This window comes from Zalophus californianus, chromosome 11 (assembly GCF_009762305.2).
Source record: "Zalophus californianus isolate mZalCal1 chromosome 11, mZalCal1.pri.v2, whole genome shotgun sequence".
Lineage (NCBI taxonomy): Eukaryota > Metazoa > Chordata > Mammalia > Carnivora > Otariidae > Zalophus > Zalophus californianus.
Window position 1 is genome coordinate 53599116 of NC_045605.1, and position 27607 is coordinate 53626722.

Here is a 27607-nt window from a genome sequence, read left to right on the forward strand (position 1 = left end):
GTCACTCGCGGGGTCCTCTTCCTTAAACTCCACTTTCCCCTCACCCTTCCTTTTCCCCGTGACTGAGGACAGGCTGACCTTTTAGCCTCCCAGCCCAGAAGGGGAGCCCATCCTTACTAAAACCAAAAGCAGAGCCCAGAGCGAGTACATTCTGTTTTCTATCACTTAATTACAGAGTCCTCAGCTCACCTTACCAAGTTCCAAAAAGTTTATGGATGGCAGACTCTTATAAGATAAAAGCATCTCATCTTAGTCAAATGGTGATGAGGGATTTCAGGAAATTCTCCATGAGCCCAATCACAGATGATTCACACCAGGGCTGGTGGGCAGGTTGTGCTGCATCTCGTGTCTTGAGGATGGATGTTCATCAGCCTGGCCTGAAGAATTCCCAGTGTGTTTGGATGCCAAGAAGTCAAAGCATCCCCTCCCACCCCCACTCCCCCACCCCCTCCCCCAGCCCTGCACACCCGCACACCCATTGTCACTCTTTAAGAGCAAATTCCTCCTTGGGATTGCAGATGCTTTTTGCGCTGCAGATAAGAAATGCGTCAAGGTAAATGTGCACGATTCAAGAGGGAGGTTGACAGTCACAAATACCAGAAAAATGTCACAGGACATTGAAGAAGTAATGGACTAGTCATAGTGGCTCAGATGAAAGGACGTTGGCTCAGAATTCTATTACCTTTCATTTTGTGGTGAGCATTTCCTTTGTCCCTGTCTTATCTCCCCGCATGGCAACTTGCTCCCCGTGGGTCTCTGCCTGTGGCCAGCTGCATCCCCAATGAGAAACCCAACACCTTAGTGCTGAAGGAACACTCCATCACCTTGTTCAGTACAAGGGAAGGGGTAGGAGAGGCAAAGGAGAGAAACAATGGTGGTGCCTTCTTTTTTCCTTTCAGAATAGAAATGAGAAGGAGAAACCCCTTTTTAACCTTTGCTGGGAATAAGAAGCACCTTCTTATGTTTCCAGGGAACCTCACTCCCTTTGAGGATCATTTAGGAAAAGACAAAAACTGTTGGTGTGAAAAGTTAGAAATTCAAAGTATTACATTTTCTCTTGTTATCAGATTTCATTACTATACAAGAGGTCATTATAGCGCAGCTAGTTCGTGTGCTGGAGTACAGTTATGTCCTGTGCCAGAGAAAAAGCTGGAATCCATGACACTAATGCAGAGACCTCCATGCAAGTAGAAGCAAGAGAGGAGGGCCTGTTTATTTATACACCGCTGCCTCCATAAACAGGAAAGAATGATTTGATGACCTGCCAACTGGCATTAAACACCAAGACAAGTCTGGGCTCCTTACGGTCAAATCCCCAGCCTAAGAATCTTTTCACCCAAGTGACATTTCCCAGAGCAGATTATTATAGTAGGAATTGAATATCTCCTTTAGGAGGCTTTGATCCATCTTTTCTTTTATGGAAGCTACTTGATTTTTCTCCAGAAGAGGTTGTTTTTCAGAACAAAAGGGAAATGGATGGTAGCATCCTCTTTAATGACAGTACTTTTGTCAAAAAGCAAGAATATTCACATTGAATCCTAATTCCTTATGTTGGGAATTATCTATCTCTGCATCTTCAAGAAAGGTCTTTGGTGAAAGGGCCATGGGCAGACCACCTGGTGGCTAGGGGCTTCGTTTTCTCCCTCCATGAATGACAGAATCGGGGAGGCTGGAGGAGACCTCCAGGGGTGATGAAGTTCTGGCTTCCTCCTCCACTGGCCACAGAACTGCACATCCATCATCCCAAAACTGAGTTATCCTACTCCTAAAAATATCCCACAAATAAGAAGGGATTTTTCTTTTTTGCTCTTGCTTGTCAGTAATGCTCCCACTTGCATATATGAAACTCAGTTTTCGTAATCCAAAAGTTAAGGTAAGATGAATTGACGCTCTATCTGTCAAGTATATGGTCAGCACAGAGTCATCAAAAGTATATTCGGGGATGTCTTTTCCAGGAATTTCATGGGTCTCAAGTCTGGGCCTTGACCTCCCAATTCTTTAGAAAAAGCTAAGAATCATAGTTAAATATGAGAAGGTGTCTAATTTTTTTCCTATTTCTTGGAAAACAGTACTATCATTTTTGATCACTTCTACAATCGTTGTTTTATTCACTTCAGTGCCCCTTGTCTATAAAGTCTCAAAACACATGTGGGAAATGCCAGCTTCTGATTACATTTGTAAAATTCCAACCTTGCCCCCAAAGCTGTGATTGTTCAAGATGCCAGATACAGAGAATTATTTACTAGGCTTCAGGAGAGCTGTCCAATCATATAAATCTTGATTCTTACACAAATCCTCCTCTGGGAGTTAAGATCAAAATAATACTCTGATGATGCAGTTGCTCAAGTGAGCCCAGCCAGACTTCATGTTAAAAAGAGATTATAAAGAAAGGCCACACAATCTTCTAGAGTTCTTTGTCCACTTTTGAATAGTAGCTCTCACGTTTCTCGTCTGTAACCAGACAGTCCTTAACTGAGAGTTTACAAGACCCTCACAAGGTGTCAGAGCCTGTGTGATAGCCCTACCCTCGTCCTTCAAAGCACTCTCTCACAACTGGACCTGTGACCTGGCAGAACAGATGCTGACAAGGACAAGAGAAAATGGACAGGGGTCTACCCTAAGTTATCAGAGCAAGAGCTTGATGAGTCATTGGTTCTGGGAGATGTTAGCCCAGACGTGGTAGGGGTGGGAAACTGGAAGGAGATTAGTAAGGCTTTGTGAGTCCCTCTCAGGTGGGTGCCATTGGCCATTTACTCATCGATCCTTCATCCAAAGCAAAGGGGATTAATGTATCCAAGATCTTAACAAGAACATCTCTTCGATGGTTTGTCAAACATCTAAAGAACTTACATGATTATAAGCATCCTGACCATCACCTGCTATAATGATCCTTGTTTAATCTGGCCTAATGTGTACCATTGATACAGCTGTTAGAGTCAACTGAGGCTCCTGGAGAATGACAGTGAAGAACCTCAGCCACGCTTTCCACAGCGTTTGATAGGGGACCCCTAAAGCTTCTTGGGGTTACCCTCAGAGAAACTTATGGAAACTTGTTTGGGTGCAGGCAAGTCAAGGAAAGAAGTTTGCATGTCGAAGGCCATAGAAATGCTGAGGAGATCTAAGACCTCACAGACTCATGCCAAAGACCCAGAGTCTGTGTCATAAATAACTGTGCACCACCACTATCCCTAGCTTCTTGCAGAGTGACAGGAATAGAGAAGTAGCATAAGAAACATCTGTGCAATGTTGAAAAAATAAGCATGGCCTAAGAGGAAAGATGACGCTGCTGTCATCATCTTCAACCCAAAGTCCTGAGGAGAAAGATAAGGGAATTTTGTGAAGTCCTGAATCCACCATCCACAAGTACAAACTCGTGGACTTTGTATCATCTTTCCTGAAAGTTACTATTTTAAAATCATGGTGGATTTTTAAATGACTGTACTCAAGGGCATATGTACCAAGATTTTCAAACAACAGAAGCATGGACAACAGTATGGACTTCTGTATATGGCTTTTATAAATAAATGGCATTGGACTTCAAAGGTCCAGTTACCCCTTCCATCTTCAATAGAAGGAAGCTCTATTCCGTTCCCAGAAACCTCTTGGATTTGGTACTGACTGGCCGTTATCAGCTTCTAGACTTACAGTGTGGCTCAGGGTCACTGTGTTGGAAAGGACAGTGGTTTGTGGAGTCGGAATCTGAAGTTTCAAATGCCCGCTTTTGTCTCCTGAAATCCACAGTGTTGATTGCAACCTGAGTCTGCCTCAGTCACTTCCACGGGCTGCTATTCCTGCCCATGATCTGGAGAAATTAGTAAGCATTTTTTAAAGGTATTAGAAACATATTTACACTTAATAGAGATCTTTATTACTAAATTGTTCTTAAAAATGAAATGACAAAAAAAATGGCACTAGAAGAGAGAGCTCTGTGAAGTCAGCCCCTAGGCTTGGGGAGACCAGCCTACAGAGTAGGTATAATCTGTCCTCGTCACCAGAGCCAGGATATCACCGTTAAGTTTGGAGAAAAGCAAGGTTTTGCTTGTGCAAGAACTCCCTCAGAGTGGATGCTGCATGGCGGTATGGCCACTTGGATCCTACTGATGGTGTCTCACCCAGCCTTATCATCCTTTCCAACCCTGTGAGAGAAGCTCCAGCTCTTCTGCAGCTGAGTTCAGTTATTACAACACTCTGTGATCATGACTCTCTGCAAAACTCAACAGATCTGAAAGCTAAGAACACCAATTGAGCCAGGAAGTCCAGAGATCCTGTGTATTATTGTTCTGAGGTGACATATCACGGGATGTGATGTCTAAGAAATTTTAGGTCACTCTGAAAAATGAGATGAATGAGCTTGACTAAGACAAGTGTGGCAGATGAACCAAGAATCAAGAGTCTTCACCTTAGCCAGAGATGCCTTCTGGGCCGTGCTACCTGTGGGCTGGGCCTGTCTTTCGTTGTTCAGCATTTCACAGCTTTGTTTACACTCTTGCTTTAATATGCCATTCTCCTCCACTTTCTTCTTTCTTGTGCTCTCATGGACTCCATAACGTCTATAAGAATGAAGAGGGGGCACACAGGCCCAGTTAAAATCTCCTCTTCCCAATTTTCCACTTGGCTGCACAGACTCCAGGAGCATATTTCATCTAGAAACAAAGACCACATGGAAACTTCAACTAGAAACATAGCCTCTCATCCACCCATCTTTTGAAGCAAATATATATTGATGACCAGCAACAGTGTCTTCTCTACCCAGAGGACTGAAAAAATAAATTTTTATTTTTTTTATGAAGAAGGGAAGAATGTTCTTGCCATTGCTAGAACCCTAGGGCTTCCACGTAAGGCCCCAGCATTGCAGTCCAGTCCTAGTTATGGGCTCTGGATTCATGTGTGAAATCAAGCTGAGGATGGAGGCCCACCTGGCAGAAAGCTTCAGGCTCTCCAGGAGGTGGCCATTGGTCCGGCCTTTGTGGGAGCACATGTGGGGGAGCTATAGAAAGGGGGTAAGAGGGAAGCTCCTCAAATAGCTGTGAGTAGTCCAGGTGGGGAAGATGAGATGGTAGTACTGATTAATGCTGGGAACTAAGAGGGCTGTCCTGCTTTCAACACACAGCCCCATATATGTACCATGGGGTTTATTTTAGAGCAGTGTTTGACACCCATCCTCACAGAGAAGCAAAACCTTAGATTGCCAAGTAAGCCAATGATTGAATGCAGCCCCTCCATTGGAAAACAAAGCATACATCATTCTATCTTTTGAGTTAACGAGCATTGAAAAGTGGTCAGGTTTTGTTTTCTTTTTTCTTGTTTTTCACAGTGACATCCATTGACCTGCACCTTACATTCTCTGTAAGATGCACCAAGGAGAAATGCATCTTATTTAGAACACCAAGCATTCCGCATTCAAGTCTGTGTGGGCACATGTGTCCATGGAAAATTCAAGAATGGCAAACAGATACTCTGGCGGTATATTTGACTAAAGACTTGGCCCACTTCCCTAGTGCATATCAGAGATGATCCCAAGTTTGCATATTTCTAAGTTCCAGCTCCCGGGAAGCCCCTCTGCCTGGGAACACTTGTTCTTGTATAGCTGCTTCCCCCAAATGGAAGTTGGACGCTACTCTGGGTAGACAAAGGGCAAGTTCTGGTTTTCCATAAAGTTGAACACACCTGACAGAGCAGGAGCATGGCCACGTTTGCAGCTTCCCATCCTTCTTTTTCTCCTGTTTTCCCTCTCCCTGTGTCTTCTTGTGTATGATCACATTTCCAGACCCCTGGGTCATAGAATGAGTTGAAGTTCCTTTTGACCCTTCCTGGAGAATGTGCTTGCTCTCCTTCTCTCTCTTGTCATCTTGTCTTTGGTTTTATTTTCCCCACCATGGCAGGTCTGTCCCAAATGTGGGGCGCATCCCCCCGTGTCCCCTGAGCACCTGGCATGGTTATGTGGCAGGCAGTGTTGCACTTACTTGATCCTACCTTAAATGTCCTGTCTTTTATTCCCCAAGCGCACTATCTGGATAGGGTAGTTAAAGGTATGGACTTCCTTCCTCTATTTTCCTATTGTCTTTGTGTGTGTGTGTTTGTGTATGAGCATAAAAGAAGAACTATGTATATAAACAATGTATATACACCCCAGAAGCATGGTGTCTAGATGCTGCCACATCCCCAGCTTTGTCACAGCATTCGCTGCCCAGAGGGTGGGTTTTTGGTCACAAGGTGGTTGATATGCCTGGAGCGTCATTCTTCCCCCTAAAGTGTGTTTGTGACATTACCATTGTGCCGTTGTCCTTCCCTCCGTGCACACACATACACCCCTCACTCTTTCTGCCCCATCTTCTGTCACCCTGCCCATCCCTTACAGCCCCTAGTCCCTCAGAATTAAGATACTGTGGACCAGGGTGGGTGGCCTGAGAAAGGAAGAGTCCCCAGAGCAAGCTAAGAAGTCTGAACAAATTCCATTATGTTACTGTTGTCATGTTCATTCATCCAACAAGCACATATGAAGCACCTGCTAGTACTAGTGCTGTGTGTTAGATGCTGTGACAGGCTCTGGGCAATTGGGGACACAGACCCCTGACCTCAGAGAGTGGGTGGTCTGTTTCCTTAGGTTTTTCTTTTTTTCCTTTTCAGAGAAGGCCCGAGTTTGGTAAGTTTTACGTTTGAGGAGTGTTCCCTATAGGCAAAGTAATTCCATTTTCAACATCTTCATTCATTAGCTAGTGCCCCATTTTCTAAAGAGGCCTGACTCCTATAAGAGTAAGTCTGGGAAAGATCAGATATGTGTGCATGTGAAAGACCTTAAGCCCCCTGAGGAGAAATATCCTGCCATATTCATCATTTTATCCTGAAGTCCTAACATCACCTGGCACAGATTATATGCTCAGTGGTTAAGGACAAATACCTCCGAGTCAGACTGCCTGAGAATGAATCCCGAGTCCACCAGTAAACAAACTGGGTGACCTTGCGCAAGTTACTTAACCTCCCTTCACTTGGGAGTCCTTGTACAATGAACTTGGCAACAGGACCTACCTCATAGGGTTGGCATTAGAATCAAGCAAAATAATCACTGCAACATGCTTAGCACACGGGCAGGGATGATGCTCAGTAAACATTAGCGATGCTATTTTATCATTGTATTCTCATTCTCATCCTTAATTTAGAGAACTTCATTAGCCAGAATCATTGTTGAAATTGTAAAGAAAATGGCTAAATTGGCTTTTAATAAGAGATAGCAATTGCTGTTTAAAAACTTATGGAAAGGGTTTGGGGGAAACAGAAATGATTGAATGCTTTCCAACCAGAATATCTTTGCCAAGTACAGGAAAGGTGTTAGTGGGGCCCATCAGATGGATGCCTGGTGTCGAGAAGCAGGGTTCCTTGCATTTTACATGCTGGTCTTCAACTGAGAATATAGTCATTCCGGCAAGAGTGTAGTCCCTGTGCATTTCACACATAATCATTATCAGAGGAATCTTCAGTATGGATTAAATTTAATAATGTTACCGTCTATTTGGTAGAATTTTTTCCTACTATCTGATTTTTTTTCATATCCATGAGTCTTAAGCAAGTCCTTTGAATTTTTTTAAGGGAGAAGATATACTATACTCATTTTATTGGAAAAGGAAATTGAAGTTGAGGAAGTTGAAGGGCCCACCCTGGGTCATCATTGTAGTGAGTGGCAAAGCCAGGATTTTGAATTTACATATTTCCAGCATTCTACCTTCTATCACCATTCACCAAGAATGTCCCATAATTTCCAATATTCTTCCTCCAAACCATGCCTTCCAAACTGGCACCCTCACCAGGAAGTGACATATTCTCTCTCAAACCACCTGTTCTGATCTTTAGTTCAGAAAATATCACCAGACCTTTATTTGGATTAGGCCAATAAATCATAACTTGCTTTAAAAGACAAACTTTTTTTTAAATTTAGATTTTAACCAGGCACCCATCCTGCTGACTTTCTGGTATAATGGATACTAATCCTAAAAAAAAAAAAAGATTTCAGAGACCTGTACCGTGCAAACTCAGGACTTGTCAGATTAAAGTATCATGCCATCAAAGACAAGTCAACTTTTGTTCTTTGTTTTCTATTTGCATCGGTAGAGACTAAAGAAACAACATGCACTTAACAGATATGTTGAACTCCTCCTAAGTGCCAGAAAATGTGGATACCACGCAACAGAAATGCTTCCTATTCTTGTATTGCCGGCAGTCTGGCAGAGTAGACACTAATAAAACAAATAATCCCAACAAGTGTGATGAAGGTTATGCTAGGAGATGTCCAGGGGCCACTTAGCAAGAAGACCGCCCCGCCCCCCTGCAATTTAGGCAGGGCCTTGTAGACCAAGATTGTGAACTTTAGCAGAAGCATATGAGAAAGCCACTAAAGGTTTTTAAAAGCAGGATGATGGCTTGATGACATTTGTGATTTGAAAGGATCAATCTGGCCATATTGGGGAAAAAAGAGTTGAGGTGGAACATTTGGAGGCAAACAGACCAATTAGGAGACTCTTGCCATCATCAACGTGGGAGATGATGATGACCTTGTCTAGGGAAGTGACTGTAGGGATGAAAAAGTACAAGAGGACTGGGAAGAGAACCATAAAGAAAGGGACATTCCGATATATGGTAGGGTTAACACACAGCCCCTTTGCCACTTAACTAAAAACTATCCTCAAGGATTGGGAAAGTCTTCTTATCATCCCTGACGCTAGCTTCAAGGGGACTTCTTCATAGGCTTACACAGAAGGCTGAAGATAAAGTGGTCCCTTGTCATTTAAAGGGCATCTTTTCTTTTGAAAAGCTTAGGCCTTCTCTAAACCTTGAAATTACATTATTTTGGCTCTGGCAAATACCTGATGGGAGTCCTTCCAGAGGGGATTGTTAATGTCAGTTGGGTTCTCTGAATTATTAATGAGTTTCAGAGTTTGTAGAATTAACGAGCTTTAGTGGTGGGTAAGGATGGGCATTTTGCTTCAAGAAAGTCAGCAAGTCACCCCAGAGGAGGCTTCCTCTTCCTGGCTAATGGGGGTGTGATTACTCCAGAAGCAAACTCCTGGCTGAAAGCAAACCTCATTTAACCCACAGGTACTCAGAGTCCCTCTGAAACCCCGAAACCGATAGGACAGTGCAGACCCCCAGGGTATAACTTGGTCCATTTGAAGAAACTAACAGTATTTAAAGTGTTCCTGTGATTTCACAGATAGAGCTTCCCCTCCCCGAGAATGCATGCCAAACAGCACAGAATGTGTGCACTCGGCATTGTGGGCTAAGCCGAGTTCACTGGAGCAGGATTTCCCAAAGAGGGCTTTGTGAAATGGAATATTCCACATTATTATAAGTGGTTATAGGGGAAAGAGGTTCTGAGGTCAAATTGGAAAATGTCCTGATAATCAAATAAGCAAGTTTCTTTATTGTCAGACCCTCAGAGCCTTTAACATATTAATGTTTAGTGTGACTTTCTAGAATGAGATTATAGGATAAAATGTTTTCCAAACTTACTTGACTGCAGAAGCTTGTTTTTGAGGACCTCATAGAACTGGCTTTCTGCAAAATTCACTTTGAGAAGTATTGTTTGAGAGAATGAGACCCATTGTAAGTCCTTCCTGGAACGAAGTAAGGTATAGGTAAATAGAATATGAAATTATCGAGGGCAGAGGGCATACAGAGATGAGATATATCTCTGTATGCCCTAGAATTAACACATCCCTGCCTGGCATCCAGTAGGTGCTGAGTAGTTTGTTGAAATTAAAAACAATATCATCAAAATTACCGTCGTTTTGACCCTCTCAGTTGGGTCGGTTGTACTGGAAGGACCTAACGCATCATCTCACCTGAACCTTCATTTTATAGATAAGAAAATTGAGGCCAAAAGAGGAAAAGTAACTTTGCAGAGATCTCACAAGTTAGGCAGCAGGTACCAGAACCTAGGGGTCTCTTGTCTCATTCATTGATTCAACAAATACCCTCTGAGTACCTGCTATGTGCAAGGCACTGGGTTAAAGCCAACATTGCCTTTATGGAGTTTATATTCTAATGGAGGGAATAAGACATTAAACAATTTGCAAAATTAATAATTTACATATACTTGGGACACTTGCTTCCAAGGAGGACAGAGCACTAGGAAAGCATGAAGTGGTGGGCCCGGGCTGGGACTCGTGGCCTTGAACCCATCTTGCTGCCTCCCGCTGAGCTGCATGTTGACCCCCATGGCCACATTGCTGGGCTCGTCTTAGCTCTCTTTGGCAGGGTTTGTATTATGAGGACCATAGCTCTTGACCCGAACATTGATACAGCTAGAACTGGCAAAGGTTATTTTCTGCTTTGTGAATTTCTTAGTGAAGTTACACAATATTAAGACAAATCAATTCAATAATAATAATAATAATAGCACCTATCATTTATTGAATTCCTACTTATGTTACCTACCCTGCTAAATAATTAACATACCTTATTTCATTAATCTTCTCAGCAACTCTTTGAATTAGGTATTACCTCCATTTTACAGATGACAATACTGAGGCAGAGAGAGTTAAATAATTTGCCAGTTATCCCATGGGTAGTAACTAAAAAGGTAGTATGGGGATTTGAACTGAGGTCTGCCCAGTTCCAAAGTCCACACTGTGTTACAACACATGGTTTTAATTTACAATTTAGGATTAAATGGTGTGAAATTGGAACTGCCTTAGAAAATCAAGATCTGAAAGAATAATAAAAAGTTATTTAATTTAAAAGTAATATGTGTGAAGTGTCTAGCACAGTGGCAAGCCATGGTAGGCCCTCAGCAGATGGCAACTGTCATGGTATCACTGTCCTGAAGCCTCTAAACCAGCAGGTGGCAAACTACAGGACATGGACCAAATCTGGCCCATCACCTGTTTTTGTAAATAAAGTTTTATCAAAACACAGCCATCATTCATTTGTAAGTTATGTCTGGCTGCTTTCCCACTACAATAGCAGATTTGAGTAATTGCAACAGAGACCCTATGGCTCACAAGCCTAAAACATTTATTATCTGGACCTTCACAGACAATAAATTGGCTGCTCTGATCAGACAAGTGCCTCAGATTTCCATGTTGCCATTCTATGAGCCCTATGTGAGGTTATGGGTACAACTCATGATACTGTATGCCTTCTACTCAAAATAGAAGGTAAAGGTCAGTAGAAGATTCATATACTGTCTTGAAGCTGTAGGTCAGGCTTTGTGCATCATACACACATTATATTATTTAATCCCCTGCAAAACCCCATTGTATAAGTAGGCTGGGGCTCAAAGAAATTAAATAAGGTCGTAAAAGTCACTGAGTGCTGAACCAGACTGGTAGGGCATCCAGGCTTATACTCTTTGCAGCTGACGGGAGGCTACATCTTGGAGCAAGAGAAAGCAATCTACTACCATTCTTAACCATTGGACTCAACTTCCTTCCTCCAAGACTGATTTCAAATACAAATGGGGCTCCGTTGAAAGGCACTTCCTGCTGGGTGGATAAACATTCAAATGGGACTAGTTGGGGAAAGAGGGGGTCCCTAATTGCTTGGACCAGGAAGGGTGGCTGGTGTTGTGAGCCGGGTCCGATGCCTGGCTGATCACCTGCATGCCACAGCACGGTTCCTGCGCTTGTACGCCTGCTGTCCTGGTCACCTGTGGGGGAGCCATGCTGGTGGCTTCCCACCCTTCCCAACAGGCTTCTTCTGTGCAAAGACCAGAGTCCACATTTGCTTCTAAACTTGTGCAAGGATCCCTCCTAGGCTTGGAGTGCACAGTCAATAACTGTTTCTTCCTTTGAATGACAAACACGGTGGCCAGAGTGATTGATTGGCTGCTGTCTGAACATCTCAAATACAAATGAACATGTTCTTTTCTTTTACTTTGCAATAAAAGTCAACTACCAACAGGCCTTGAAACACTAAAGTTTTATCTTCTAATTGAGGGGTCATTTGGGGCATCCCCGCCTCAGCCTACGTCTTGTATGGGACAGCTACATTCACACTGGTCCCATTTAAGAATAAGGGGTCAATTTTCAGTTATTTTGTGGCAGATTTACTTTGTAGCCATATTTGTAGCAGTTTGCTGCTCGTAATAATAAATTAAGTTTTATAGATGACTTTGACGTCCGTACCTTTCCCTGAGACTGAGCAGGGCCAGAGAGAAGACACAGAAGGTAGGCCAGTGAAAGGTGTTTTTTGAAGCCACTCTGAGGAAGGAGTTGACAGGTGTTAAAGTGAAGACTTGAATGAAAACCAAGGGCCAAATAGAAGCTGAAGTGAACCATGTAACTTAACAGATTCTCAGACATAGATTTCTGAGCCATGAACTCAGAGAGAAGGGTTTTAAAGGATGGTAATAAAAAACCTGTAAATCTACTTGACTAGTAAGGATAACTCCCTACCTTATGATATGGACAAAGCGGAACCACGGCAGAATCTAAACATCACCTGACCCTTCTTGATGCAACCACCCAAGGTTCTCTCAGACAGATGGCCACTCCCATATCAGGTTCCCACCAGATTTTGTACATCTCCCCGAGGGCATTTAGCAGTGAAATATTTTGCTTATACAAATCTGTCTCGTCTGATAGGCTGCATGCTCCTCAAGAATGAGAAGTAGGTCTTATTCATCTCTGTACCTCCAGTGCTAGCCCAGAGAAGGTGCTTGATAAAGACAGGCATGTGGGTGTACAGATGGACAAAATCAGGGAAGGGCATCCTGCCCGTACCTGCATTTGTAATCGCAGACAGCCCTAGCTAGTCTCTCATGGCAGTCGTCGGGGTCTTCTGCATGTAGAACCCTCTTCCTAGTGGTGATACATAAGATGGGAAGGAGAAGACCCAAGGGCTCTTCCTCAAAGCAAACGGTTGTTTAGGAGAAAACGGGACAAAATAAAAGCCTAGGGTCCAGTACAAGTAACAGTACAATGGTAGTTGACCCAGTAACAAGTGCTGAAAAAAGGATAGCCCTTCTAGAATGAGACCCAGAAGTGCTGAGGGAACATAAGGAGTAAACGGAGAGGTGAGCCCTTTGTTCCAAACAGCCCCCAGAAACAGGAAAAACACACCAGAATGAACATGGAGCAGGTATCAGGCAAAAGTTTCCATCAGTCACCTTCTGTCAGGCTCCCATCCACGGGCTCCCCCCTTGGGCATCCTGATCACTTTTGAAAGGGGGGACGTTCGCTGCAGAAGGTGTGAGTTTCAGACCTGTCCCCACCTTCCTAACTGTGCCACCTCCTCACCGGGCGGCCTTAGCAAGTCCTTCCACCTGTGAGTCTCAGTAGCACTCTCGGCAACGTGGCGCTTCCCAGCGATCCCAGCCTCCCTGGGTGCTGAGGGCATCGGCATGCTGGTGGACGTGAGCGAGTTTTCCGAGCAGGCAGGAAGAGCGTGAGTGTGTGTGACCGCAGGTGGCTGCGGGCGATCAGACCTCGATGCTGTATGCTTTGCCTTGCAGAGGGTTGCCCTGGCTTGTGCAACGGCAATGGCAGATGTACCCTGGACCTGAATGGCTGGCACTGCGTCTGCCAGCTGGGCTGGAGAGGAGCGGGCTGTGACACATCCATGGAAACCGCCTGTGGTGATAGCAAAGACAACGATGGAGGTAGGGCTCCGGCACCTGGGGACGCCATGTAGCTCGGGCGGGGGTCGGGCGGGGGCCCAGGGCAGTGGGCGGGCATAAAACTGCACATGTGGTCGAAGGAATGAGTACATGTCTCTAGTTGTTCCGTCTCAATTAATTTAAATGAACTAATGGAAATGAAATTAATGGCCATCTGACAGCCGGTGGAGGGGAGAAGCCATATGGAAGAAAGAATTTTCTAGCAACTCAATAGTGGGATGGGTTGCCTGGCAAAGTTACACAATCCCCCTCACTGGAAATGGACAAGAAGAGGCCCGTCCAGTTTTGTATTACAGAAAGTGGCAGAAAGGATGCTTCTCCAGCGGAGGGAGGTTGAGTTACCTTTGGTTGAGATGCCTTCTCCCCTGATTCTGTTAGTAACCCCCAACAAGCCACCTTTGCCCCCACACCCTCTGTCCCTGTGGGTTTGTAATAGAATTGGTCTTAGTTAGTAGGGTTTTTTCAAGTGCTGCACAGTCCAGACCCTAAGGAAGAGAGGCCTAGTCTTGTGGAACATTTCTCAGCTGAGAGAGAAGAGACCAGGGTTGCAATCCCTATTGATCCCCTGTGTATCCCTAAGCAAGTTACTTGATGTCTCTGGGCCTCACGTTTCCTATTTATGAAATGGGGCAGTTGGATCATGAGGACCATTCCAATCCTTATATTGGTCCTAGCATTAACCTTCTTTTTTCTGTTGTGTTACTTGGGTAAATGTAATCACGATGTGCTCTACTATCCCTCTTAGAAGATGGGTTGATCCTTCCTGACTCTCCTAATCTCAGGAGGTTAGTGGGAGAAACTAAAAAGATAGAGAAATGAAAAAAATTCTTGTGCTCCGTAAATATCCAGAGTCCCTTCTATGGGGCCAGGCCCTAGGCCAGGCACGGCGATGACAGAGCCCCTTCACCCTTACATGCCTCCAGATGTCACCAGAGCGCTGGCTGGTGAGGGACCAGCAAGGCCGGCAGGCAGAGAGGCCCTGTGACCCACCTACCTTCTTCGTGTAGTTCGGTCCATGAAACCGCTCCTGAAATGCTGTCACGCGTCTGGGGCATGTCTGTTTCATGCCCATTTCAGAGATGGTGAAACTGTGGCCCAAACATGCAAAGTGGCTGTAAAGTGAGAATAAGAATGCTTGCCCTGCAGGGTCGCTGTGAGGATGGCAGGTGCACTCAACGTGCCTGAGAGGCAGCTCAGCACAGCGATGAAAAGTGCGGGATCTCTACCCGGACGGCTGGGATTTAAACCCCGGCTCTCCCGTGTGCTGACTGCAGGCCCCTGAGTGGGCTCTTCAACTTCTCTAAGCCTCAGTCCCTCACCTGCAAATATCAGTTCCCGTTCTCCTGTGCCTTACTACCTGTAAGCACAGAAGCATGATATTTATGATAAAAATATATACCCGTATATAAATAATTATTTTAAAAAGTTGGAATTATGCTCTCTATGAAATTTTACACTCTACTTATTTCACTTCAGATTATAATGTGTTTCTCCATATAATAATGTATTTTGGCCTTTTTCATCTCTTGTTTAAAATTTGTATCCCAAACTGTTCCATGCTCCTTGCTAGAAGGGAGATAATTCAAGTGCACAAGGAAAGTAAGAGCCATAATTTAGAGCACCCCCTGGTGCCAGGCGCTGTGCTGAGCGCTCTGTGGGCGTGATGTCCAGCCCTTCACAACAGACATGCAGGGCAGACGTTTCCATGCGGGGAAACTGAGGCTCGGTGAGCTGAAGACATTTGCCCAATGTCACACAGCGGATCAGCAGGAGAGCTAGGGTTAGAATGGAATGGGTGTTTCAAAAACAGAAGCCAGAGTATAAAATCCCCTGGAATCTTAAAACAACCAGACCCCTTTGGATGAAGGATTTGTAAGCAGCTTCAAGGTGTGATCATCTCTTCAGGTGCTGTCGGTCCCATGAAAAACGATCGTGGATTGCAATACAGATCATTGATAGATGCCACCTGAAAGGAGAAATTTCAGGAGAGCGGAGAACAAAGCTCTCTGCCCTCCCTCCTCCTCCCGTCTCCCATTGCTGGAATGGAGAGTTCCCATAAAGCCGTAGAATTCGGTCACCCTTCAGACTATCTCTAAACCACGTTTCTTGTGATAAGAGATAAGAGAGAAATTGACCTTTAAAAATCCTGTGTTGCAAGGGGCAGATAGAGATTTTGGAAGCCTTTTCAAAGAAGGCCCAGAGTTTATTATAGCAAATCACAAAAACTTCTCCCAGATGTGTATGGGGGCTGGGGGGAGGCACACCCTCCATCCCCAGGGCCTCCCTAGGTGCTGCTCAGGGGCTGCTGTAAGGCTGCTCTGTGGCCGCAGTAAGACAGGCTTGGCTGCTGGGCTGTGGAGCCCGGGCAGCAGCTAAGCCCACAGGAAGAGAGATGGACGTGTTACACACTGTCCACGGGGCCATGAGTGTAAGGACCACGCAAACAACTACAACACAGAGTTGCTCGTCCATGAATTTCTCAGACCTGTTCCCATCTCTGTTCTCCTCTCAGCTTGCTCATGCCCACCCCTCTGGTCCCAGTTCAGGCATTCGGTCTTCTGGGATATAGCCCAGCCCGCAGCCCAAGCTGGATTCCCAGCTTCTGGCTTCCATGGCCCCATCTCTTCCTTCTTTTCCGGCACTCTGTTGTCTCTGGCTCACCCAGCACACCGCATCCCACAGAGGTGTGACCGTCTTCCTGTCTGTCCACATGGTGGGTGCCGAAGGGACGGGCCTGTCCCCATGCCTCCTTTCTAAGGAGAGGAATAAGTTCCTCCCGGGCAGTGCAGGGAGGACTGGCTTCCACCACACCCCACTGCCCGGCCAAAGTGATTGAGCTGTTTGCGTCACGGTCTTCAGATCATCATTCGTTTCTTTGTTCATTCACTCAACAAAAGTGATGTTCACTGTGTGCAAGGCACTGTGCTCCGCATTTGGGGTAGAGAAGTCAACAAGTCCATTCCTGCCCTCTGTGGAGGAACTAGGACATCTAAAGCATGGACAGAAAAGATGTAGACTGTGGCACAGTGCCTAAAGCTGGATTTGGAGAAAGATAAGAAACCAAACTCCCAGCTCTGCCACACTTCACTAGCAGGATGACGTTGTCAGTCACTTAACCTAAGCCCCAGTGTCCTCATCTGTAAAGACGAGAAGGCTAGCTGAACCACCACCTCCGATAGGATCCTAGGGCACACCTTTTGCTTTCTGAGGGAGTTTCAGCTGGCCAGCCACCAGGAGAGATGGGCCCGTGGCAAAGAAAGGACAGGAGGTGGCTGTCAGGCATGTCAGCCCCCAGAGGCTGCCCCATGGACCCCAGCCCCCAACTGAGGAAGATACCGACATCAGGCATGGAGGGGAGTCACCCAGGGTCCCACCACTCACTGGCAGCTGTTAAGATCACAGAAAAGCCACTGCTACTCAGGACAGGGACTGACGGCAGGGGACCTCACCCATCCTGTGTCATAGCACCTGTCTGCAGAGGGGGCTCCGGGGAATGGTCACAGGCATGGGGAGGACCCCAGAACGTCACTGAATGACTCCCTCTTTACAACCCAGGAACCCGCCAGCAATCCTGAGGGGCTGACAGAGCTTACTGTCCTGGTGTCACATGAACAAATGATGTCTCAGACACAGGAAGGGGTGCGCCCAAGGTCTCACAGCGAGAAAGTGACAGAGCTGGGAAAGGAACTGGCTCTTCGGGCTTCTAGCCTGGATTTTTTTCTCTCCTCTTCCCCACTCCCTGGTTCTCAAGGTCACTTGACACCCACCAGCAGGGCAGGCACTGAGGAGGGGCTGGAGGAAACAGCATGGCCTTTATCCACAAGTCAGTAGCACTTAGGTGGAAATGTTAGCAGAAGCCAGCACTGCGTGAACAATGTAGCATTTCAGCCCTGGGGGGGAGCTTCAAGTTGAAGGGCCACAAGGACTTGAACCCCTCTGGAATGTTCATTTAGTGCCCCAGAGACCTGCATCCCTTGTCTGTCTTTTTCCTCCCTCCCTCCCTTTTTTTCCATCTTTCTTTTTACGCTCTGGTCTGACTCTTCTGGACACTTCCTCTCCGCTTCCCTTTGCCCTCCATGCCGTCCGGAGGTCACTGCTGGGTCCGGTATTGTGACCCTCCAGCCTTCAGGAGCCCCAGCGGCCTCCCACATTTCCTTCTGCCCCCTTCACTTTCACCACGTAAGCAGAGAGAGGAAGGAAAAAGGGTATTTCGGTGGGGAGGAATGTTCTCTCCCAAAAGTTGGGGTTTAGAGTTCAAGAGGGTTTTACTGAAAATTTTAAGGAAATAGAGAAAAATCCTCCCTATTTTCCTGGTGTTTTTTGTTTGTCTTTCTGTTTGCCATAAGAAAGGACTGTCAATGGGAATAGCGTACAAATGAAATACGGACATTTTCTAAGTCAGCCGACTTGTGTGTAATATACAGGTAAGTAAGATATGAAGTCCTTGGAAAATGTAAATATTTCCAAACTAGCCAAACTGGAGAATCATGAAAACTGTACATTGAGGTGTTTCTAGTCTACCCCAAAATTTACTTTTCTCTCCCCAAAGCTACTTTTTCCTCTTAACATGCCTCTTCTCAAGTCTGTCTCCTGTGCCTAAGAAAACGGAAGCATGGAAGTCTCCCTTACTGCGGGCAGCCACATGCCCTGTATCAGGCTATACTAGGTGCTGCCTTTGAAAACAGAGGGATTTGCATGAAAGCCTGTCTTGTAAACTGCACCTTTGATAAGAATTTGGTGGGCCCCACTCATTTTTGGAACAGGGGCTTCCTTTAATAATGATCATCTCTATTAGCAGAGGTTTAGCCCACATTTACTACTTTGCAAATATTTGCTGAGTAAATGTTGAGGGAGCGTCCACCCAGGAAGGCCTAGGCAGACAGAATTGTTGGCCTGGCATTGTCACTCTGTCCTGTGAAGCGTACCCATGAGCCATCCCACGATCCCAGGACTTTCATGAGAGCCCCACTTGTGTGATGTGGCTCCATTTCAGAGAACCCCAATCTTCAAGTCTCCTGGGTCTCCACTTCCCTGACTTACTGGTGTGTCTCTCAGGCCATCTTTGTCTAGTTCAGTTCTTCAAAGCCAGGCTGTATCCAGAAAAGGGCTGCCCTGAAATGTGTGTGGGAGGGAGCCAGGACAGGTCCATTGTGAGGATGCCTGTCCAAGGGAAGCACCTGGCCAAGGAGCTAATAGGGACTCTTGTTTACCAAGCACAGACGTGCTGGTCATCATGCCAAGTGCTTATGTCCGTGATCTCACCTAATCTCCCCAGCCCAGCTGTGAGGCACGTCTGATTGTGCCCTTTGTAGATGGGCCCAACTGAAGCTCAGAGCCCTTGCTGAGACTTTCATTTCCAGCAGAATGGCCAACTAGAGCACAAAGGGCCTCTGATCACAAGAAACAACGATTTGTTTTTAAAATTGATGGCTTAATTTGTTTTTGTTCTTTTTAAGATTTTTTTTAAATTTGTTTTGACAGAGAGAGACACAGCGAGAGAGGGAACACAAGCAGGGGGAGTGGGAGAGGGAGAAGCAGGCTTCCCGCTGAGCGGGGACCCTTACGCGGGTGGGGCTCGATCCCAGGACCCCGGGATCATGACCTGAGCCGAAGGCAGATGCTTAACGACTGAGCCACCCAGGCGCTCTGGTTTAATTTGTTTTTAAAAAAGGAAAGAAAGTAGGAGTGTGGGGAAGCCTGATTCCAGAAGCAAGGATGAAGCCAGAAGCTAGAGGAGGCACAGGTATACTGAGATGAGCTCCACAGTCTGGGGAAGGAGACAGAGAAAATCAACATTAGATGGGGGGAGGGGGAGTGAGTGCTGTGATGGAGTTCACCCAGGGAGCCGGAAGGGCACGGAAGAGAGGTATTTCAGCAAGACTCAAAAATTCATGTTTTCCACTTAAGAAATAGTTCCCAATGGGGCGCCTGGATGGCTCAGTCGTTAAGCATCTGCCTTTGGCTCAGGTCATGATCCCAGGGTCCTGGGATCGAGCCCCACCCGCGTAAGGGTCCCCGCTCAGCGGGAAGCCTGCTTCTCCCTCTCCCACTCCCCCTGCTTGTGTTCCCTCTCTTGCTGTGTCTCTCTCTGTCGAATAAATAAATAAAATCTTAAAAAAAAAAAAAGGAATAGTTCCCAAAAGTCTCTTCAGGACTCAAAGAACCTTTCATACTTCAGAAAGAACTGGGCTCAGATTCTAAGTCAGCTCCTTCTCTGACTACACGAACTTGACCAAGTTACTCTACCACTTTGAGCCTCCAGTTCCTTCTCTCTAAAATGAGGGTGATGGGGAGCCTGGGCAGCTCAGTTAATTGAGCATCCAACTCTTGATTCCGGCTCCGGTCATGATCTCAGGGTCATGAGATCAAGCTCCGCATTGGGCTCCACGCTCAGCAGTGAGTCTGCTTTGGGATTCTCTCTCTCTCTCTCTCAAGTAAATAATAAATCTTTTTAAAGAATAAAATAAATAAAATGAGGGTGATGGTGACAAAAGCAGCTACTTCACAGAGCTGGGAAGATTCAATGACACATTCCTTGAAAGCATTCTTTGTCAAGCATTTAGCACAATGCCTGTGGTCATCATCATCATCATCATTTAACATAATATTAATAATAATAACAATAATTCCTGGCTAATCTTCCCCCAGGACTAGAGAACAGGGAGCAGTGCTTCCAAGATGCCACAGAGCAAAGTGTTTATAAAGAGGTAAAAGACTGGCTTCCAGGGTCTGCTTCAGTGGTAAACAAGAGCAGGCAATAGCTAATAAAATTTCAAATTAGCCATGACTTTTCACAGCCCTTCAATTGTGCTTGCTGATTTAATGGTCAACGTCCCTGCTCGCTGGGATTGAATAATGGAGCATTTCTGCAGAGTTATGGATGCGGCAGCTGAATCTGTCAGGCTAACATCAATAGCAGAATGCAAATAACCCACAGCTTGGGCTGCAATTATGTGTTTAAGCAATGTCTGACAGGGGCAGCACGAGAACGTGTGATGGAGCCGCCGTCCGCGGGAGAAGACAGGTGCTTCGCTAGGCAGTTAGTGGGTGCATCTGGGCTCTGGTACAGGAGCCACAAGTTAGGACCCAGGACCATGCTGGGGTCAGAGGAGGCCTTTCCTCCACATCTCAAGATGAATCTGGGAGGTGAGCAGACCAAGGACAAATGGCCCTACACTTTGGTGAGCCATGTTGTAGACTCAGGGACAGGAAGGGGGGCCACCTCTTAGTAAGTACTTACTGTGTACCCAGTACTCTGCTAAATTTGGGGACATATACTATGTTTTGTATTTATGTCACAAATACTTATGTGACACTTTTATAATCCCCTTGTAAGACACATGGGGAATGGGGACCAGAGAGTTTAAGTAACTTGCCCAAGTAGTAAGTTTCAGAGCCAGGGTTTGACCCCAGACAATCTGGGTTCTGGAGTCCAGGCTGTTGATGCCGCGCTACCCTCAAGGAAGTCATGAAGTCTGGAATGCCATGCAGAAGTAGGCAAGAAAGACAAGGGATTTTTGTCCCTAATTTACTAAGGGAAAAAGAAAATGGATTTCAGGGAGGTCAAGTAGCTTACCAGAGGCCACAATACGTCTGAGGCTAGTAAGGGGGCTTAGGGGGGCCGCCTGTGTGGATGGGGCACCGAATCTGGCTCAGGCTATGCTGTGCTCTGGTGGGCGGCATCTGTATCATAAACCCTGGGAGACAGAAGCGAGGGAGGCATGTCAATGATGAGACTGGGGCTCAGAGAATGAGAGCAGGCATCCGTCCACAGGCATGCTTAGGGGCAGTTCTGGGACCGACCTGAGCTGCAGCCTGAGCTTCATGATGCTCCCACCATACCACACTGTTGAGCTGAAGTGAACAAAGATAGTGGTTTTCTGGCTTTTCATGGGCTGTTATTTGGTTTCATCCCCTGATGCATTTGTCAATTCATTCAATTCTCATTTGCGTAGTTACTTCACAGCCATGTTTTAAACTCTTGGACTAAGTGCTGGGGACACAACAGAGGTAACTGGAACAGGATCTAGGTCTCCAGGATGGTGGGGTGCCCAGCTAATAAGCAAGAGAGACAGAATTTGAACCCAGAGGAACATGTGCCCTTAGACTGCTCTCTACAACAAAGCATACAGACTGTCACCCTGGGCTGTTCCTGTCCCCCCTCCCCGGCTCTTATTGCTCATAACCCCTAAATGTCCCTCCAAACCACCCACTTCTCCCCACCTCCACTGTTCCTGCTCTGATCTCTTGTGCCCCGTGCAACCTCAGAGATGCCCTTGCTGCCCACCGTGGGGCCCCCAGCTTCCACTCTGGGCCAGCTTCAGTCCCCCCTCCTGGTTAGAGGAGAGCTTCTTTCAGTGATGCCGATCAGAAGATGTCCCCCAGGCTTTCAACCTTCCAGGAGCTCCCACCGTCCCCGTCCCGGGGGTGGTAGGCAAACTCCCTAAGCTGGCCCGCGTCCCTGATACTTCTGCTACCACCAGCATCAAGAGTCTCTTCTTGGGCTCGTCCCTCACCTTCTGAGTTGAGCTGAGCAGCTCAGATGTTCCGTATGTTCTCCCACCCCTGGGCCCGCATAGAATTCCCTCTGTCTCTTCAAAAAAACAGAAACACCTTATCCCCACCTGTGCCCCTGTACACGGGCTTGTCCGTTTCCCCGACTAGATGAGTGGGCTGGGAGCAGATATGAAGCCCCTGGATCTCCCCACAAAGGCCTTGGCTTATGTCAGGTCCTTAATCAAGTGTCTCAGTGAGTGGAAAATAGAGATGTGAACGAAGGCACTGTGGAGAGACACGGCTGGTGGACTGTAGCAGTATGAACTTCATGCTCTGTCACCCCTGCAGATGGCTTGCTGGACTGCATGGACCCTGACTGTTGCCTCCAGCCCCTCTGCCATGTCAACCCGCTGTGCCTGGGCTCCCCCGACCCTCTGGACATCATCCAGGAGACACAGGCCCCCGCGTCCCAGCAGAACCTGCACTCCTTCTACGACCGCATCAAGTTCCTTGTGGGCAGGGACAGCACGCACATCATTCCCGGGGAGAGCCCCTTTGACGGAGGGTGAGTTTCCTGGGGCCCGGCCCCTGCTGTGGCTGTCTGCGTGAGAACTGAATCACCTCTCGGGCCACCGTTGGGGTGGTGGGGGTGGGGAGGAAGCCAGAAGGGTGGGCATCGAAGGCTCTCGGTGGAATGTCACGGGAGGCAGAGAAGCAGCTTCAGGTGCCCACACTTAGAAAACTGCTATCCCAGGCATTTGGAATTTTAATGAGCCAAGTTGTGTTGTTCCCGCTGGGTGATAGATGGAGAGAGTGAGAAATCAAAGGTCCAAGGGGAATCTTGGATCAATACCCTCTTTGCAGTCAGCTCTTACTGATTCTGCCGTCTCCAGACGAGCGGAAACGCTTTAACACCGTTCACCCTCAGAGCTGATGTCCAGAAGACGGTGGGGGGTGGGGCGCAGTGGCTGGCCCCCCAGGCCGTCTGCCTGTGCATTCTTTCACAAGTGTTCAGTTATGTCTGTCACCCACTGGACAGTTGTTCACTGAGGTCCACTCTGTGCTAGGTCCTGTGCTGGAATCACAGAGGTGAATAGGACATGTCCTTGCTCATGGGTCACTCCCAGTCCACCAAGGGGACAAAAAAAAAGACCTCCAGGATGATCCACCAGAACTGTGCCCTCAGGGTACTCTGGGACCGTCGAGGAGGTGCTCCTGGGGAGGAGAAAACCATGACTTAAGGACAGAGTCTTAAAGATGAGAAGTGATTGCCTCAGCCAGGGAGGGGAGAGTGTTCCCAGGAGAGAGAAGAGCTTGTACAAAGACCGGGGGCTGGAAAGCGAACGGGGCCAGCAAAAGGCCGCTCTCTATTCTCCGCTCCCCCGACCGGGCTCTGTGACCCAGGCATAGCATCCAAGAGTGACTTGTAATAATTTCTTTTGGAATGTCTTCCAGTGTAGGGATTCCTCTTACATGCAGAGCTTTCTCTAAAAGTCAGCACAGTTCAGTTCAGCAGTTACGGATTTTGTCCCTTCTGTGTCCATGACTTCTGTGCCAGAGAGTTCCTGCCCCGCGGGGACAATGGGCTTGTGGTGAGGGGCGGGAAGGGTGAAGGCCATCCTCAAGTCCTGTTTAAAGGGGGAGATCAGCAGGGCTTAGGCATCACTTGGGCCTGAGGAATGCAGGAGTCTCTTGCTCAGATGCCTTGGGAGATGGTGTTGCCTTCACCAGGTTGGGGATCTGAGAGCAGCAGGATGGTTGGGAGCCAGGTGATGACCTCCCCCCTGCACAGTAAGGGCAAGGAAGGGAGATTTTATAGTTCATAAGCTATTCTGGAGCTCACATGGAGGTTAGAGGTGTTGATTTGGGAGCCTTCAAGAAGCAAGCAGCAGTCGAAACCAGGAGCACACAAATTTGCTCGAGGCGAATGTGTGAGGGGAGAAGGGCAGGGACCGTAGAAGGACCCGCCCTGGGAGGCGAGGCGGTATGGTCATCTCCAGAGCATAACTGGGCGTCAAAGGAGAAGGCCCCCCCTGTTGGGACGGGATGGAGCCCGGGTTCTGGGCTTCACACCACAGGACTGGGGGGTCCAGAGCACCTGCCTCCCACTGCCCCCGTCCCTCCTCACAAGGAGCAAGGACAGCACAGGGAGAGTGAAATGGGGGAGTACTCTGAGTCCAGCGGGTGGGGCATAACAGGAGTGCGTAAAATCGTTCAAACTTTAACCGTTTTAGAGATGAAAGTGCTTTGTAGTCCAAACCTTTCAACTCACCTCAAGAATCTTGAGAACCGCAGAGGTTGAATGACCTTCCCAAATTCACAGGCTAGTCAAGTGGCTGAGCCAGGAGCAGAACTAGAGAGACGAAAAACCTATTCGTTTATCTTGGTCAGAAATGCTGCTTTTGTCTCTGGGTAGGAAGCTTCCTGCTCTTTTATTCAATTGTGTGACTTTGTATATGCTTGTAGGCCTTCTCATGGCCTATGTTCTTTTAATCAACCGGAGATAGGCATATTATTCCTACCAAGGGGAATATTCCTTGCTCAGCCTTTCTTTACTGGGCCCCTGGGATCTGATCAGGGTTCTGGCTGGTTGGCTGCCAGTGGGCAGGACCCTTACCGTGCCATCCTGATCGGTGCCAGCAGGGACCACGCCCCCTGCATGTCTTCTGGTGACCCACCAAAGCCTGCTGCTTACATGCCACAGACCCCTGGGGGACCCACGCAGGCTTTCACCACTGTGGCTCCAGCGGGTCTGACTTGCAGGGAACTTGAGAAGGCTGAACCAGGAGAAGGAACCTCTCGACAGAAGGGGAGAGCACAGGCCTCAGAGTCAGGCCAACTTGTGTTTCCGATCCTGGCTCTGCCACTACCAGGTACATGGCTCTGGGCAAGTGGCTTAATATAACACATTTGTAAATGTCCGTCAACCCTCTAAACTGAGCCCTCCAGGAAAGGACTGCATCTTACTCATTTTAGCACTTAGTAGATGCTCAAAACAAACATGTGTGCATATTGCCTTGAACAATGAAGAAATGGAAGGAAGGGAGAGAGGGAGGGAGAGAGGGAGGATGGATGGATACATTATCTATTTTACTTAATTTTATACTGAGGATTCAGAGTCGAGGGAGGTTAAATCATCTGCTAAAAATCATATTACAGATGAGTAGCAGAGGCAGGAGGAGAAGTCGGCTCCCAGATCATTGTTTATGTATCTGTCACCTTCAGTTAAACTACAGATGCTTTGAAAGCAGAGACTGTTCATCTCTCCAAACCTATCACACTTAGGGCAAGGCCTGGAATATGGTATTCACTCTACAAATAAATGGATAACAGAAGCTTCTAAAGGTTACTGTAAAAATTCCTTTCACCTAATATGTGCCCAAACCATTATATCCCTGCTCCTTGCTCATCTAGATTTGGAAGAAACAGCGGTCTGTCACTACTCAGTATCCCCAAACAGATTTTTATGCAAAAAAAAAAAAAAAAAAGCCCAAGTGACCAGAAACCTAGAAACATCAAATGCTTTTCTCATTAGACTGCCCATGGGGTATCCTCTGTCTTGATCTGGGTCTGCAGACCAGTGCTTATTTACATAGTTGGGATGAAGTGGAACCCCTTACCAGGTTTGGGTTGTGGCCTGCCTTCCTATCGTACAAAGGAATGTGGCTTCACAGAAAGTGCCCAGAGTTTGAATCTTGGCTTTACCTCCCACCAGCACCATGTGACCTCAGAGGAAATGATTGAACCTTTGTGCATGGGCCTCCAATTACAAATGGGCAGTAATAATGACTATTTCATGAATGCCATTGAAAGGGTTAACTGAAATAAAGCACCTAGCACAGGGCTTGGTAACTTACGTGGTCAGTAAATGGTAGCCTTTACGGCAGCAGCATGGCCTAGTGAAAATAACACAAGCTTTGGAATCAGACAACTGGACTTATTTTTTTTTAATTTTATTTTATTTTATTTAAATTCAGTTAGTTAACATATAGTGTATTATTAGTTTCAAGGATAGAGGTCAGTGATTCATCAGCTGCATGTAACACCCAGTGCTCATTACATCACATGACCTTCTTAACGCCTGACACACAGTTACCCCATCCCCCAACCCCCCTCCCCTCCAGCAACCCTCAGTTTGTTTCCTATGATTAAGAGTCTCTTATGGTTTGTCTCCCTCTCTGGTTTCGTCTTGTTTTATTTTTCCCTCCCTTCCCCTATGATCCTCTGTTTTGTTTCTTAAGTCCTACATATGAGCAAGATCATATGGTACTTGTCTTTCTCTGATTGACTTCTTTCATTTAGCATAATACCCTCTTGTTCCATCCGCGTTGTTGCAAATGGCAAGATGTCATTTTTTGATGACTGAGTAATATTCCATTGTATATAAATGCCACATCTTCTTTATCCATTTATCTCAGACAACTGGGTTTAAAGTCTTTTGCATCCACTTTCTACCTGTGTGACCTTGGGAAATTTCCTTAACCTCTCTGAGCTCCAATTTCTTCATCTGTAAGAGCGGGGTAATAATGTCTACTTTGCAGAGTTGCCATGAGAATTAAATGAAAAAAACAAAGTACCTAAAGTCATCACCTAGTACTGGCCACACCAAAAATGTTTGCTAATTCTATGATTATAATTATGATGATGGAGAAGAAGAAGATGGTGATGGTGAGGTTGTTAAAAAGAGCTTCTAACTCTTTTAACTGGAAGTGCAACTTGATAGTAACGTGTCCTCCAGGGAAGTCCAGCAGCCACCGAGAGAGGAGCGAGCTTTAGACTGTTGAATTCTTATTTGAGGAAAGGAAAAAGCAGCATTGTGCCAGCCAGCTGTCAGCTGGGGTCCTTGTTAGGGAGGAATCCAGTGGCACTTCTCCAGAGAGTGGGGTTTCTGATGAGCAGACAGACCTGACTTGGTGCCTGTGCCTGACAGAAAAACCCACATTCTCCTGCACCCCATATGCTGTGGCACACCTTGTATGGTCTGCACAGGAATCCATTTAATAGGCCTCACGATGCAGGCTGTCACCCAGGGATGCAGCAGCATTTCTGAGCCCAGCGAGGATGGGCAGCCCCAGAGCCTTCCTGCACGCTGCAGGCTCCCAGCTGTGTGTCTGACTCAGAGAGACCTGGCCCCAGGGCTGGGATGAAGAAGCAGGAGGCTCTCAGATCCACCAATGGCACTGGGAATTCTATGGGGAGCTCCTTATGCTTCTGTGCAGCACCCCAGCTGGCGCCCAAGGTCCTGGAGCAGGGGTGGCCCTCAGAGAAGGAACGGCAGCACGGCTTCAGGATGTGAGGGCCCCTGCCAAGCATGGTAGGCTCTAGGGTGGGCTGGACTCCTTGGAGGAGAGCACAGAGCTTCACTCTGACCTGAAGCAGAAGGACTGCCCGGAGGACTTGGAGTAAGGAAGGCCTCCCTTGGGAACCCTGTCCAGCTCATCTGTGTCCCTAGAGCCCAGCACAATGCCTGGTCCAGAGCAGGTCCAGTAGCAGCTCTGT

The 27607-nt window shown here is 46.9% G+C and overlaps 1 protein-coding gene across 2 annotated transcripts in view; it reads left to right on the forward strand.

The window, feature by feature from the left end:
- Nucleotides 1–27607, forward strand: part of TENM4 (teneurin transmembrane protein 4) — a 711368-nt gene that overhangs the window by 594709 nt on the left and 89052 nt on the right. For both annotated transcript variants that reach the window (XM_027580077.2, XM_035722936.1), the window contains 3 exons: nucleotides 6003–6029; nucleotides 13448–13594; nucleotides 22457–22673. In XM_027580077.2, the coding sequence (XP_027435878.2) occupies nucleotides 6003–6029; nucleotides 13448–13594; nucleotides 22457–22673 (391 nt within the window). The remainder of the gene's footprint in view (nucleotides 1–6002; nucleotides 6030–13447; nucleotides 13595–22456; nucleotides 22674–27607) is intronic.